A 13,809-nucleotide genomic window follows, 5' to 3' on the forward strand; every position below is an offset into this window, starting at 1 on the left:
GTTTCCTAATCTTGCATACAGAATTAGAGGGGTCTATTTCAATGCCCTGCAAATTCCTTGAATCTGAGCTGGATGGACGCAGCGTATGCAGCTACTGTAGAGGAGAACAGATTCACACTTTCATGATTCCTTCTTACTTGATGACTTGTACTTCAATATGAGCAATTTTAATGCATGTTACCAAAAATATGTTTGTTTTGTATCTTTAGTGTAACCTATGAGTTTCTGCGTGCTTCAAGTTGAATTATGTTTGACAAGTGGATAGATGTTACAGGTTCACTCTGTCTTTGTATGCCTTTAAGTGTTTGTTTAGGGTGAATAGGGTTTGTAAAGAAACATGTACATATGAACATAAGATGGAGTGATCCCTGGGCGAACATTGAATGTTAGGGAAATGTCAAACACGGGTTGAAATGTATTGGGGTCAGTTGGAGGAAGATAGCTGTTGCAATTCTAATCCTGTTCCACAACATTCTAGGTGAAGTGTTGCTATAGGCAAAGAACTTGCATGACAAATTAATTTCCTTTATAAAAAAGTTTAATTCTCAGTACAAATACAGAATCTTCAATACAAAAACATAATATAGTACATACAAAAACAATGGCTTATGGAGTTTCACCTCTCCATAAATACCATGGCAACAGCAACATATTCACATGACCTCTTGGAATCCTTCATTATTCTCTATGCAAAAGAACCATCGGTTGATTTCAGTTCATTGGTCATATAGGGCAGCAATGGGAACATAGGCAAGAATCTCTCAAGCCTCCTCCATTTAGCTAAGCACATAATAAAGAAACATAACAATAAGGAAAAATATACAAGACCTGTACAGACTATTTGACACACTGGCAATATTAGACATGCTAAATCCTATGAGCATTTCCCCTTACTGGGAAGTTAAAAAATATAGCCAAATGTCTCTGAGGTCATGCACTTCTTCAACCTTGAAATATACAGCTCTCAAACATACAGTGCGAGGTAACAAGTTAAATACATCAATATTAAATAAATGTATACACATGTATTATCTGTGTCACTTGAGCTGAAGGCATGGGGCGCCATTGAACACCGTGCATAAAACATAGACATGGTGGTAAAAAATCAGAGTGCAAACAGGTGTTGTGGAACCCGGATATACCACATAGCAGGTCAACCACAACATTACTATGGATCGACACAATATACCACAAAGGTACAATAATACCACATATAGAGAGCAGAAATGTTTATTTCTGTCTCTCTATTTTCTTTCTATCTCCATCCATTCAAAGGAATTTCATCAGTTATAGACTATTCAGTTCAGGTCACCTCATTCCCGCTAAATAATACACAATCGATCACCAGGGAATGAGAATCGATCATCCGGGATCATCGTTGCGCTGCATTTTAGTAGCATCCAATGCCGATCTCCTGCTTGTAGCGGTTGGTCAGGGTGTTGGCCTGTTGCGTCAGCTTGGACAGCACCCCGTGGAGCCCCGTCATGTGGAACTGGAACTGCTTCTGCAGGTTATCCTCGTCTTCCTCGGACGACACCTCAGAATCTTCCTCCGCTGAATCCATCCGCGAGATGGAAGCCCGGCTCTCATTTCGCTTCTTGGCTTCCTCGGCGCGCATCACTCCCCACTCGATGTCGCAACGGATAGACTTGAGCAGCTGGTAGTAGCTGTACATGTCCCCGTCCTCGATGTCGCTGTTTCCCGAGCTTTTCAGGGCGGCCATCTCCCTCTCTTCTTCAAGGGGGACGTCCCGCAGCAGGCTGGGCACCATTACCGTCTGGTCCATGTTGTTGACGGCACCGATGAAGCGGTTCATTGAGTTGAACAGGGAGTTCTTCTGCAGGTGGGATTCTGAGATCTGCATCATTTTAGCGACTGTTGTTGATTCTTGAACTTATTTTATAAATTAAATGTATAACTGTCAACCAGAGCTGGATAGTTCGTTTCTTCTACTTTCAAATCGGCTTTGGAAAGCGGCTTGTCCTTTTGTATTAAATTATTAAACAGAGCTATGAAGAGAGTTTGGCAGTTGTTCTCGTTTCTTCTTTTGCCTATTCCTTCTTCTTTTCGTTTCTGTTCTGACTCTTACTGATCCCCGGTCGGATCTTTATATAGCAGGTGGATTCGTGTCCAAGGGCGTGCCCAGAACCTGTTTGTCAGGATTATTCTACCTCTACAGTAACCGGACTCCACTGAGCTAGTGCACAGACAGAAAAAACATGTTGGCATAGTTTGCATGAAGGGGATTGGCCTCCCAGTAGCGACATGCCTACTACCCGGCCCTTGCCCAGTGCCCAGTAAGAAAGCAATGAATTCATCTTCCGCAAACCAAATGATAGGAGGCTCTATGTTCGCGCAATTGTCTGCCTGTGTTGCGCATCAGCCACTCAAACACAGCACAATGGTTTATAAGTGAGCTTTCTCAAAACACTCACACACCAAGCACACTAAAAACGAATTATAGTTTACATTGCAATCGAATTCAAACTTCATTCACATTGGCCTATATTTTGCTCTCATGTATTCCAATGCAAACATGACTGACGCTACATCAAACCCAGCAACCTCACCGGATAAACCATTCAGGGGGAGGTCTGACCTAGCAGAACGCCAGGTTATGAATATTAATGAGAAAGCCATCAGCCCACAACCGTGCCTCCAATTGAAACCAATCATATGTTCGGCTGTCTGTCTCGGCGCCGGGACTAGCTCTCTATTGACCAATCGGTGGGTGAAGGAGGGAAGCGAAGCACTGGATCCCTGCCAATGGGGAAAGCAGAGGATTAACCCTATACATTCCACCTTTTTCTTGTTGGAGACGAGTCCGCAAGGTCTGTATTGTTAGGACATAGGCCAACACTAATAGGTTGTCAGAGTAAAGTTATTCATCCATCTCCTGGATCAGCGATTTTTCCAAACTAGGCTGAACTATATTTTAAATGCAACCTTTATTTAACTAGGCAAGTCGGTTAAGAACAAATTCTTATTTACAATGAGCCTACTGAGATGCAGTGCCATAGAAAAAAGAAAGTTATTCTATTATATTATATTCGGGGCAATGTTATCATCCCATTCATATACAGTATCTATCAGCTGCTTTTCCTTTGACAGTAATTATTACAGTTAGAGACAAACTAATACCCCTATTCCCCTTACCATGAAAGACTGACGAGAACAGCTGAAACTACCCCCACCCCCCTGAAGGTCAATAGTTGACCATCACCAGGGGAAATCAACAGAGACCGGTTGCCCCACATAGAGAGAACTCACTGACATGGTAAAGCAAAACACCACAACAAGTGGGCGGAAATTATTCAGCCCAGCCAGTCTGAAATCTAATCACAAGTTAACACTTACAGTTAACCACCAGCACAATCAACACATGACAGAAATAGCAAACAACATGCTTTCAGTCACCACAAAATGATTATCTCTTGCAACCAGGGTGCTGAATCATTGTGACTACAGCCTGGTCCATCTACATGATGTAGGATAGCACTCACCAAATATATTTATTTGGCCTATGGCAATCCTCGAAATAGCTATATGTATGAGGACTTTGCACCTCACTCTTAGATGAATTAGAAGAAGAAATCAATCAAAAAGAACAATCTGTCAGTACTGCCCAAGCAGTCACATCAAGCAATGATTCATTCCAGGTAGTACCATTTAGCAGTAATGATTGGGCCTGATAAAAGTAGAAATAGAAATATGAGTTTGCACTCGTGTGTCACACACATACACTCACAATTACACAAATGCACATGCGCACACACACACATAAAGATGCAGGTAGGAGATAATGGGTGTACAGAGAGTGTTCTGGAATGTCTGGAGAGAAACTATACAGATTGAATCAGTGTTCTAAACACTGAACTGTTCAGCAAGAATGGGAGGAATGTCAACATACAGTACATGACAAAACCTGCTTAGTCAGTCGATCTCTCTCGGTCTCACCCTACCTCCCTTTCTTCCATTCCGATAATTATACTTCTCAATTTTGCCTCTGCTCCTCTTAAAGGCATCATCTGAAACAGTTCGTAACAGTATATTATGGCAACATTTTGTGACGTTTTTGTTCTTTTTGGTCTTCGGCAAGGTTTTTTATGTCTGTTCTGAAGACTACTCCCCTTCGTTCGTGATTGGTCAACAGTAGGGATTCTTCAATGAAGTGTTTGTGGTCATACTACGAGTTGTGTAAGAAGGGATTCAATCGGGCCTCCCGGGTGGGGTAGTGGTTAAGGGTTAAGGGCAAGTTAACACTTACAGTTAACCACCAGCACATCAGAGACTCTGGCACAATTGGCCTAGCGTTATGGAGGGCTTGGCCGGTAGGGATGTCCTTGTCTCATCACGCACCAGCGACTCCTGTGGCGGGCCGGGCGCAGTGCGCACTAACCAAGGTTGCCAGCTGCACAGTGTTTCCTCCGACACATTGGTGCAGCTGGCTTCTGGGTTGGATGCACGCTGTGTTAAGAAGCAGTGCGGCTTGGTTGGGTTGTGTATCGGAGGACGCATGACTTTCAACCTTCGTCTCTCCCGAGCCCGTACGGGAGTTGTAGCGATGAGACAAGATAGTAGCTACTAAAAACAATTGGATACCACGAAATTGGGGAGAAAAAGGGGTAAAATTAAAAATAAATAAATAAATAAAAAGAAGGGATTCAATGGACCATGCCCACAAGTTGGGGAAAACAAACATTCTTTCCTATTGAACCCAATTCTAAAAGAGCAGTGTGCAGTGTGCACATAGCCTGTCTTCTCTTGAGAACCAGGTCTGCCTATGGCGGCCTTTCTCAATAGCAAGGCTATGCTCACTGAGTCTGTACATAGTCAAAGCTTTCCTTAATTTTGGTTTAGTAACAGTGGTCAGGTATTCTACCAATGTGTACTCTCTGTTTAAGGTCAAATAGCATTCTAGTTTGCTCTGTTTTTTTCTTAGTTATTTCCAATGTGTCAAGAAATTAACTTTTTGTTATCTCATGATTTGGTTGGGTCTAATTGTATTGCTGTCCTGGGGCTCTGTAGGGTCTGTTTGTGTTTGTGAACAGACCCCCAGAATTGCTTCCTTTTAGGTGGATGTAGAATTTCTGGATTTGGATAATTAGCGGGTATTGGCCTAATTCTGCTCTGCATTATTTAGTGTTTTACGTTGTACACAAAGGATATTTTTGCAGAATTCTGCATTCAAAGTCTCAATTTGGTGTTTGGACCATTTAGTTAATTTTTGGTTGGCGAGCAGACCCCAGACCTCACAACCATAAAGGGCAATGGGTTGTATAACTGATTCAGGTATTTTTAGCCAGATCCTAATTGATGGCATAGAAGGCCCTTCTTGCCTTGTCTCTCAGCTCGTTCACAGCTTTGTGGAATTTACCTGTGGCACTGATGTTTAGACCGAGGTATGTATAGTTTTTTGTGTGCTCTAGGACAGGGTTCCCAAAGTCGGTCCTGGGGCCCACCCTGGGAGCATGTTTTATTTTTGCCCTTGTTGTACACAGCTTGTTCAAAAAAATCTAAGCTTGATAATTAACTGGTTACTTGAATCAGCTGTGTAGTGCAAACCCAAAACGTGCACCCTGGGCCCAGTCCAGGATAGAGTTTGGGAAACCCTGCTCTAGGGCAACGGTGTCTAGATTGAATGTTATTTGTGGTCCTGGCATCTGGACCTTTTTTGAAACACCATTATTTTTTGTCTTACTGAGATATACTGTCAGGGCCCAGGTCTGACAGAATCTGTGCAGAAGATCTAGGTGCTGCTGTAGAACCTCCTTGGTTGGGGGACAGAAGCACCAGATCATCAGCAAATAGTAGACATTTGACTTCAGATTCTAGTAGGGTGAGGCCAGGTGCTGCAGACTGTTCTAGTGGCCTTGTCAATTCATTGATATATATGTTGAAGAGGTTGGGGCTTAAGCTGTATCCCTGTCTCACCCCACGGCCCTGTGGAAAGAAATGTTTGTGTATTTTGCCAAATTTAAACGCACACTTGTTGTTTGTGTACATGGATTTTATAATGTCTTATGTTTTTCCCCCAACACAACTTTCCATTAATTAGTATAGCAGACCCTCATGCCAAATTTTGAAATCAAAAAAGCACGAGAAGACATAGCCTTTGTTTTGTTTTGTTTGTTTGTCAATTAGGGTGTGCAGGGTGAATACTTGGTATGTCATATGGTAATTTGGTAAAAAGCCATTTTGACATTTGCTCAGTACATTGTTTCAATTATGAAATGTACGAGTCTGCTGTTAATGATAATGTAGAGGATTTCCCCAAGGTTGCTGCTGTTGATGCATATCCCACGGTAGTTATTGGGATCAAATTGGTCTCTACTTTTGTGGATTGGGGGGGGGGGGGGGGGATCAGTCCTTGGTTCCAAATATTGGGGAAGATGCCAGAGCTAAGGATGATGTTAAAGAGTTTAAGTATAACCAAATGGAATTCTTGGTCTGTATATTTTATCATTTAGGATACCATTAACACCACAGGCCTTTTTGGGTTGGAGGGTTTGTATTTTGTCCTGTAGTTCATTCAATGTATTTGGAGAATCCGGTGAGTTCTGGTAGTCTTTAATAGTTGACTCTAAGATTTGTATTTGCTTATGTATATGTTTTTGCCTAATTGTTTTTTGGTAGGTTTCCACACTACTTTCCTTCTATATATAGCATTTCTTAATATTTTTCAGTTCCCTTGGCTTTGATGCCTCATGATTGAGTATTGTTCTGTTCAAGTAGACTGTGATTTTGCTGTGATCTGATAGGGATGTCAGTGGGCTGACTGTGAATGCTCTGAGAGACTCTGGCTTGAGGTTAGTGAAAAAGTAGTCTACAGTACTACTTCCAAGAGATGAGCTATAGGTGTACCTACCGTAGGAGTCCCCTCGAAGCCTATCATTGACTATGTACAGTTGAAGTCGGAAATTTACATACACTTAGGTTGGAATTATTAAAACTAGTTTTTAAACCATTCCACAAATTTCTTGTTAACAAACTATAGTTTTGGCAAGTCGGTTAGGACATCTATTTTTTGCATGACACAAGTCATTTTTCCAACAATTGTTTAAAGTCAGAATATTTCACTTATAATTCACTGTATCACAATTCCAGTGGGTCAGAGGTTTACATACACTAAGTTGACTGTGCCTTTAAACAGCTTGGAAAATTCCAGAAAATTATGTCATGGCTTTAGAAGCTTCTGATAGGCTAATTGACATAATTTGAGTCAATTGGAGGTGTACCTGTGGCTGTATTGCAAGGCCTACCTTCAAACCCAGTTGCTTGATATCATGGGAGAATCTAAAGAAATCAGCCAAGACCTCATAAAAAAAATTGTAGACCTCCACAAGTCTGGTTCATCCTTGGGAGCAATTTCCAAACGCCTGAAGGTACCACGTTCATCTGTACAAACAATAGTATGCAAGTATAAACACCATGGGACCACGTAGCCATCATACCGCTCAGGAAGGAGATTCTGTCATTCTGTCTCTTAGAGATGAACGTACTTTGGTGCGAAAAGTGCAAATCAACAGCAAAGGACCCTGTGAAGATGCTGGAGGAAACAGATACAAAAGTACCTATATCCACAGTAAAATTAGTCCTATATCGACATAACCTGAAAGGCCGCTCAGCAAGGAAGAAGCCACTGCTCCAAACCCATCATAAAAAAAGCCAGACTACGGTTTGCAACTGCACATGGGGACAAAGATCATAATTTTTGGAGAAATGTCCTCTGGTCTGATGAAACAAAAATAGAACTGTTTGGCCATAATTACCATCATCGTTATGTTAAGAGGAAAAAAGGGGGAGGCTTGCAAGTCGAAGAACACCGCGAAGCACGGGGGTAAAGCATCATGTTGTGGGGTTGCTTTGCCGCAGGAGGGACTGGTGCACTTCACAAAATAGATGAAATCATGGGGATGGGAAAATATGTGGATATATTGAAGCAACATCTCAAGATATCAGTCAGGAACTGAAAGCTTGGTCGCAAATGGGTCTTCCAAATGGACAATGACCCCAAGCATACTTCCAAAGTTGTGGCAAAATGTCTGAAGGACAACAAAGGCAAGGTATTGGAGTCACCATCACAAAGCCCTCAAGCTTATAGAACATTTGTGGGCTTACTGAAAAAGCGTGTGCGAGCAAGGAGGCCTACAAACCTGACTCAGTCACACCAGCTCTGTCAGGATGAATGGGCCAAAATTCACCCAACTTATTGTGGGAAGCTTGTGGAAGGCTACCCAAAATGTTTGACCCAAGTTAAACAATTTAAAGGCAATGCTACCAAATACTAATTGAGTGTTTGTAAACTTCTGACCCACTGGCAATGTGATCAAAGAAATAAAAGTGGAAATTAATCATTCTCTTTAAAAACTTTTTTTTACCCCCAATTTCATAGTATTCAATTGTTAGTAGTTACTGTTTTGTCTCATCGCATCAACTCCCATACGGGCTCGGGAGAGACCTCCTCCAAAACACAACCTAACCAAGCTGCACTGCTTCTTAACACAGCATGCATCCAACCCAGAAGCCAGCTGCACCAATGTGTCAGAAACACCATGCACCTGGCGACCTGGTCAGCAGGTAATGTGCCCAGCCCGCCACAAGTGCGCGATGAGACAAGGATATCCTTATCAGCCAAACCCTCCCTAACTACGCTAGGCCAATTGTGCATTGCACCATGGACCTCCTGTTTGCAGCCGGCTACGACAGAGCCTGGGCTCGAACCCAGAGTCTCTGGTGGCACTGCGATGCACTGGTTTCCCTCTAGGTTACAGAGAGCTGGTAGTCTCATCCACCAAACTACCAGGTCTGAAACAGGGAAGGGACTCAGGGGGTATGCTAATTTTAAAGAAGACAGCTTCTCCATCCTGGAGAGGGAAATCAATCATTTCCAGGCCCAAGGACATGTACTAGTCTGTGGCGACCTGTCATGACGTTTATGACAGTCATAAATACCTCTTCCCCCCTTTTTCCTCTCTCTACCCTACTGATGTTACATTTGCAAACTCTTTGGTTAACATAGAGATTCTGGGAACATCAGAAGGTGGGGGGAAATGAACTATATTCTGGTAATCCGACCAATTGAACATTTGCGGTGGTACTTAATGAATATGATGTCAGTTCGGTTGTCATCTGAGACATTCTCATCAATAATAAGATGACATGAACTCTACAGTGGAATGTCTACACATCAGAGTTATCGGATTCACATGGAATTGTTGTTCAATTTAAATGTTTGAATATGAAATTATTCGTGATGGGATGAAATGTGATTTTAGCTTCTAAAATGTGAGATTTGGGTTTTCATAAGGTTAGGGCTCTGCTCAATTAGTGGCCCGCCCCTTTGAAGGGACATGGGCTATAAAACTCTTCAAACACGCCCTCCTCTCCCTTCCTATATAAAGCCTTGACGGCAATATAACCTGCTGTTCCGAGGATGTGAGGACGACAGTCCAATGTCAGAATGGTTCAGTTAATAACTACAGAACGAAGCCAACATCAGCGTGAATTTTGGTTGCGAATGGTATGAACTTTGAACTCTTATTCACTACAGAAGTGATACCTCCTAGCTGTTGAGTTAGCAACAGCAGCTGCAAACGAGGGTTAGGAAGGAGCAGAAAGAGTATTCCGTCTATCACACAACGACATTACTACAACGTATCCAATTGACCACCAGAGACATTCTTCAAAGAACAAAGGACTCGGTTTGGCAACACGGCCTTCCATCTTCCACCAACCTACTGAAACGCAGCTCAGAGTAAATATTTATTGCATTTTCCTTTTCCAAATGGGCGGTAATTTAGAATGCATAAGATACTGTATTTACGATAGCACAGCTTCGCCCTTTGTTCCTCAGTCTTCCCGCTCTTTCACTCAAACCCAGCCCCTTTTCTTTTGTGTAACAAGCTGTCCTATCTGTTCCGCCCGCTAGGGACGTTTTCCTTTATGACGTAATTTGTAATCAAGTTATGATTAATTATGTGTATGTGTAATTCTGTGTGATTAGTTAGGTGTTTAGTAAATAAATAATTAAACCCAATTTTGTATTGCTGATTCAACTTGTTAGCCAGGGTTCGTGAAGATAACCAAGAATTTACAACTTTCAGATGAGACTGAATTAAGGTGACGATTAATATTGACTGCTATTGATGTAAAATATTACTAGGTCTTTAAGAGTTTATTCGGAAGATAACAGCTCTATAAATTTTATTTTGTGGTGCCCCGACTCTCTAGTTAATTACATTTACATGATTAGCTCAATCAGGTAATATTAATTACGAAGAAATTATTTTATAGAATAGCATGTCATATCACTTAATCCGGAATAGCCAAAGACACGGCAGGTAGTAGGGTGGAAGTATTGTCATGGTAGCAGGGTGGAGATGACCACCTGTGCATTGGGGAAAGTAGAAGAAGCTTTCTCTCTCTTTCAATTCCTCTCAGCTCTGTTTACCATCTGGCCCCCTACCACTCGGCTCTCTCTCTCTCTCTCTCTCTCTCTCTCTCTCTCTCTCTCTCTCACTCTCTAATTTGCTTTATTGGCATGATGTAGCAATGTACATATTGCCAAAGCTTATTTGGGATATTTACAATATAAAAATGGGAATCAAAATCGTCAACGGGACAGCAAAAATAACCAAGTGTCATAATAACCATACATTAAACAATAACAATAAGTATACAGTAGAGGTCTGTCAGACACTGTCCCTCAACTTATGGCAGGCAGCAATGTAGTGCGCTGCCAACCCACAGCTCTCTGCGTCCTCCCCCAACAGGATGGGTAGCCTACTCTCATCAGAGAGGTCTTTGAAACCTTGAATAAGGGTTTCAAATTTGGGAAAATGACACTCTCTAATTGTTTTATATTTTTGACATTTTGTCAGGAAATGCAGCTCCGTCTCAGGTTCTGCTGTTGTGCAGTGGTTGCACAGCCTTTCCTCTACAGGGAGCCAGGTTTTCCTGTGTCTACCCTTCTCAATGGCAAGGCTGTGCTCACTGAGCCTGTACTTTGTCAAGGTTTTTCTAAGGTTTTGATCAGTAACCATGGTCAAATATTTAGCCACAGTGTACTGTCGATTTAGGGCCAGATAGCACTGCATTTTGCTTTGTGTTTGTGCTTGTGTTTCCCAATAAGCAATATAGTTCTCTCTCTCTCTCTGTGTCTCTCTCTGTCTCTCTCTCTCTCTCTCTCTCTCTCTATTTCTCTCTCTCTCTCTTTCTCTGGAATGTAATGAATGTCACATATCATCTGCATTTTTGGGGTGTTGTCACTTCCGGTTGACAAAACCTCACACCATTTTGAGCGCAGTTTCAACAAATGATTAGAGAGATATTTGGAACTCACGCATGAAAGGGTTAAGTAACTGGTTACACAGACTTTTTTACTTTACTCAAGTAAAGTTACCTGAACTTAAAATGTATTGTCATGTTTATTCAACTAGAAATTATTATTTGGGCATCTTCACTAAAATGGCTGTGGAACTAGTTACACACACGGTGCTTTTGACATACAATAATTTCACCGTACATATTTGACACACGATGACATACATGATTACATTGTGCATGTTAATTTATACAGTAATTATTATTTAGCATGTCCTAACCTGGGATTTGAACTCACAGCATTCCAATCTTCATGCTATGCCACCATATCTGTGTCAATTATCAGTTCATCTGAATATTCTCTCATCATTGATTTGATTGACTTATTTCAGGAATTTGAGGGCTTTTCTGTATAGTTGTCTAATGTTGGTGGTGCTTATTACTTATTGTTTCTCCTACTAATTAGATGAAACAACTACAATTTTCTCACAGTGCAGCTTGGCTGATCCTAGATCAGATAAGGAAAGATAAAGGTCAGCACCACCCAGGACGGTGCGGCCGTGACCGCAGGGTTGGACTGATTTCAAGTCAAAAAGGTGGATTTAATTTTTTTCTTCAAAGATGTCGATAAACTTAAGGTGAAAAAGCATTTGAGTGACATCCATTTGTTAAGGGTAGCCTACATACACGCATACTCTATGTACACGTGTAGAAGAAGAAGAAGAAGAAGAAGAAGAAGTACACACACAAATATGACCCAAGTCCTCGACATCTGAATGTTTCTGGATTACACTTGGTAACAACAACCTATTCATGTCTGGAAAACATTCTCTTCTTATGTTCATTCACAGTCACAACCAGGAACTAGATTAAAATGTCCCCTTCCTTTATGTTCTGGGAAAGCTTTGTATTAGCTGGCACACATGAGGGGTGTCAATGTGTGAATTTAACTCATGGATGTAGATTACAGGAGACATTCCTCAATTGCATGTGAGGGATTTGACTCCCACCGATTACAGCTGGTGTCATCATCCCACAGGCTGAGAGAGATGGGGAGAGAGATAGATGGACAGCATAGAGATAGGAGAGAACAAGAGAGCAAGAGAGAGCGAAAGAGAGGGAGGGAGCATCATAAGAGAGAAAATGGGAGAGAGAGGGATGAGTCTATCGTAATCAACAGGTCATTTACAGTTTATGCTCAGCTAAACTGTGTGTGTGTGCAATGTGTAATGGTGCATTCCATGTTCACGAATCACAGGACACGTAATTCTCCCCATCCCATTAAGTCACGCAGAGCGGAGGAGGAGAAGGGGGTTGGCACGGTGCCGGGAGATGACGGCACGTGCCCTCTATTAGGGGACGCACTGACATGCTGATATGCCGGTAATTTGCGTAACGAGATGAGAATTTCTCATTTAGCTGTCTCCCTGGGTAACGGCCACCCACGCCCTCATCATTTCCTGTCCCCAATTCCGCACCTCCACACCACAGACAGACACACAGATGTCACGGCTGGAGAGCCTCACAGTGTTCTGCTGCGTCCATACGGCTGATCCAAAGCCGAAGCTCAAGGTTGACCCAAAGCCTATATAGCCTTAAAAAAACAATGGTTTTATTGGTGTTTTCAATTATGGTGTTTGATGTAGGAGGATGGACTGGGTTATGATAGGTCCAGAACATACTCACTGCATACATTTGACTAAACAGTATGATCTTAATAGACCAGTTGAGTAGCCTATTCAGTCACTATGATTAGAATCAATCGTGCTTCTGAAAGCGCCATTCGGAAATCCACTCTCTGCCATCGGTTGAATCTCAGACAAAGGCTACGTTGATCTGACAAGGAGTTGCTGATGCCATGCCTCACTATCTTGCAACGGCTGATTTCTTCCTCTTCCTCTGAAGAGGTGTAGCAAGGATCGGACCAAGATGTGGCGTGGTAAGTGTCCATGGTTGTTTATTTAAAAAACATAAACTGAACACTATGAATACAAAAACAATAAACGTGAACAAACCGAAACAGCACCGTGTGGCGACAAACACAGACACTGAAAACAAACACCCACAAACAAACAGTGAAACCCAGGCTACCTAAGTATGATTCTCAAACAGAGACAACTAACGACACCTGCCTCTGATTGAGAACCATACTAGGCCGAAACATAGAAATCCCCCAAATCATAGAAAAACAAAACATAGACTGCCCACCCCAACTCACGTCCTGACCATACTAAATAACGACAAAACAAAGGCAATAAAGGTCAGAAGGTGACATATCTGAACATCTGACAGGTTGTTTATGCAGTTCTGTCACATGATCTTGTCATATAGCCTACACACTGTGTCTGACGTGGCGTGCTTAAAGGTTCAATGCAGCTCTTCTCTTCTCAAAGGGCAATTTCTCATGCAAGAATTTTGCTAGAACTATCTGGGAGTGGTCTGAGTGGGGAGGGGGAAAACTGAAAACTAGCTGTTATTGTCAGA

General features: G+C 42.1%; 1 protein-coding gene across 1 annotated transcript; it reads right to left on the reverse strand.

The window, feature by feature from the left end:
- Positions 1–520: 520 nt before the first annotated feature.
- On the reverse strand, positions 521–2,287 carry LOC115124422 (mid1-interacting protein 1-B-like). Its single transcript, XM_029653885.2, has one exon. It carries the CDS (start codon positions 1,865–1,867, stop codon positions 1,391–1,393), a length of 477 nt encoding a protein of 158 aa, XP_029509745.1. The 5' UTR covers positions 1,868–2,287; the 3' UTR covers positions 521–1,390.
- Between the last annotated feature and the right edge of the window lie 11,522 nt (positions 2,288–13,809).

The sequence above is a fragment of the Oncorhynchus nerka genome, linkage group LG1 (genome assembly GCF_034236695.1).
Source record: "Oncorhynchus nerka isolate Pitt River linkage group LG1, Oner_Uvic_2.0, whole genome shotgun sequence".
Classification (NCBI taxonomy): domain Eukaryota; kingdom Metazoa; phylum Chordata; class Actinopteri; order Salmoniformes; family Salmonidae; genus Oncorhynchus; species Oncorhynchus nerka.

Coding starts and splice junctions, on each gene's coding strand:
- LOC115124422 (XM_029653885.2), bottom strand. CDS start 1,867: ATGATGCAGATCTCAGAATCCCACCTGCAGAAGAACTCCCTGTTCAAC.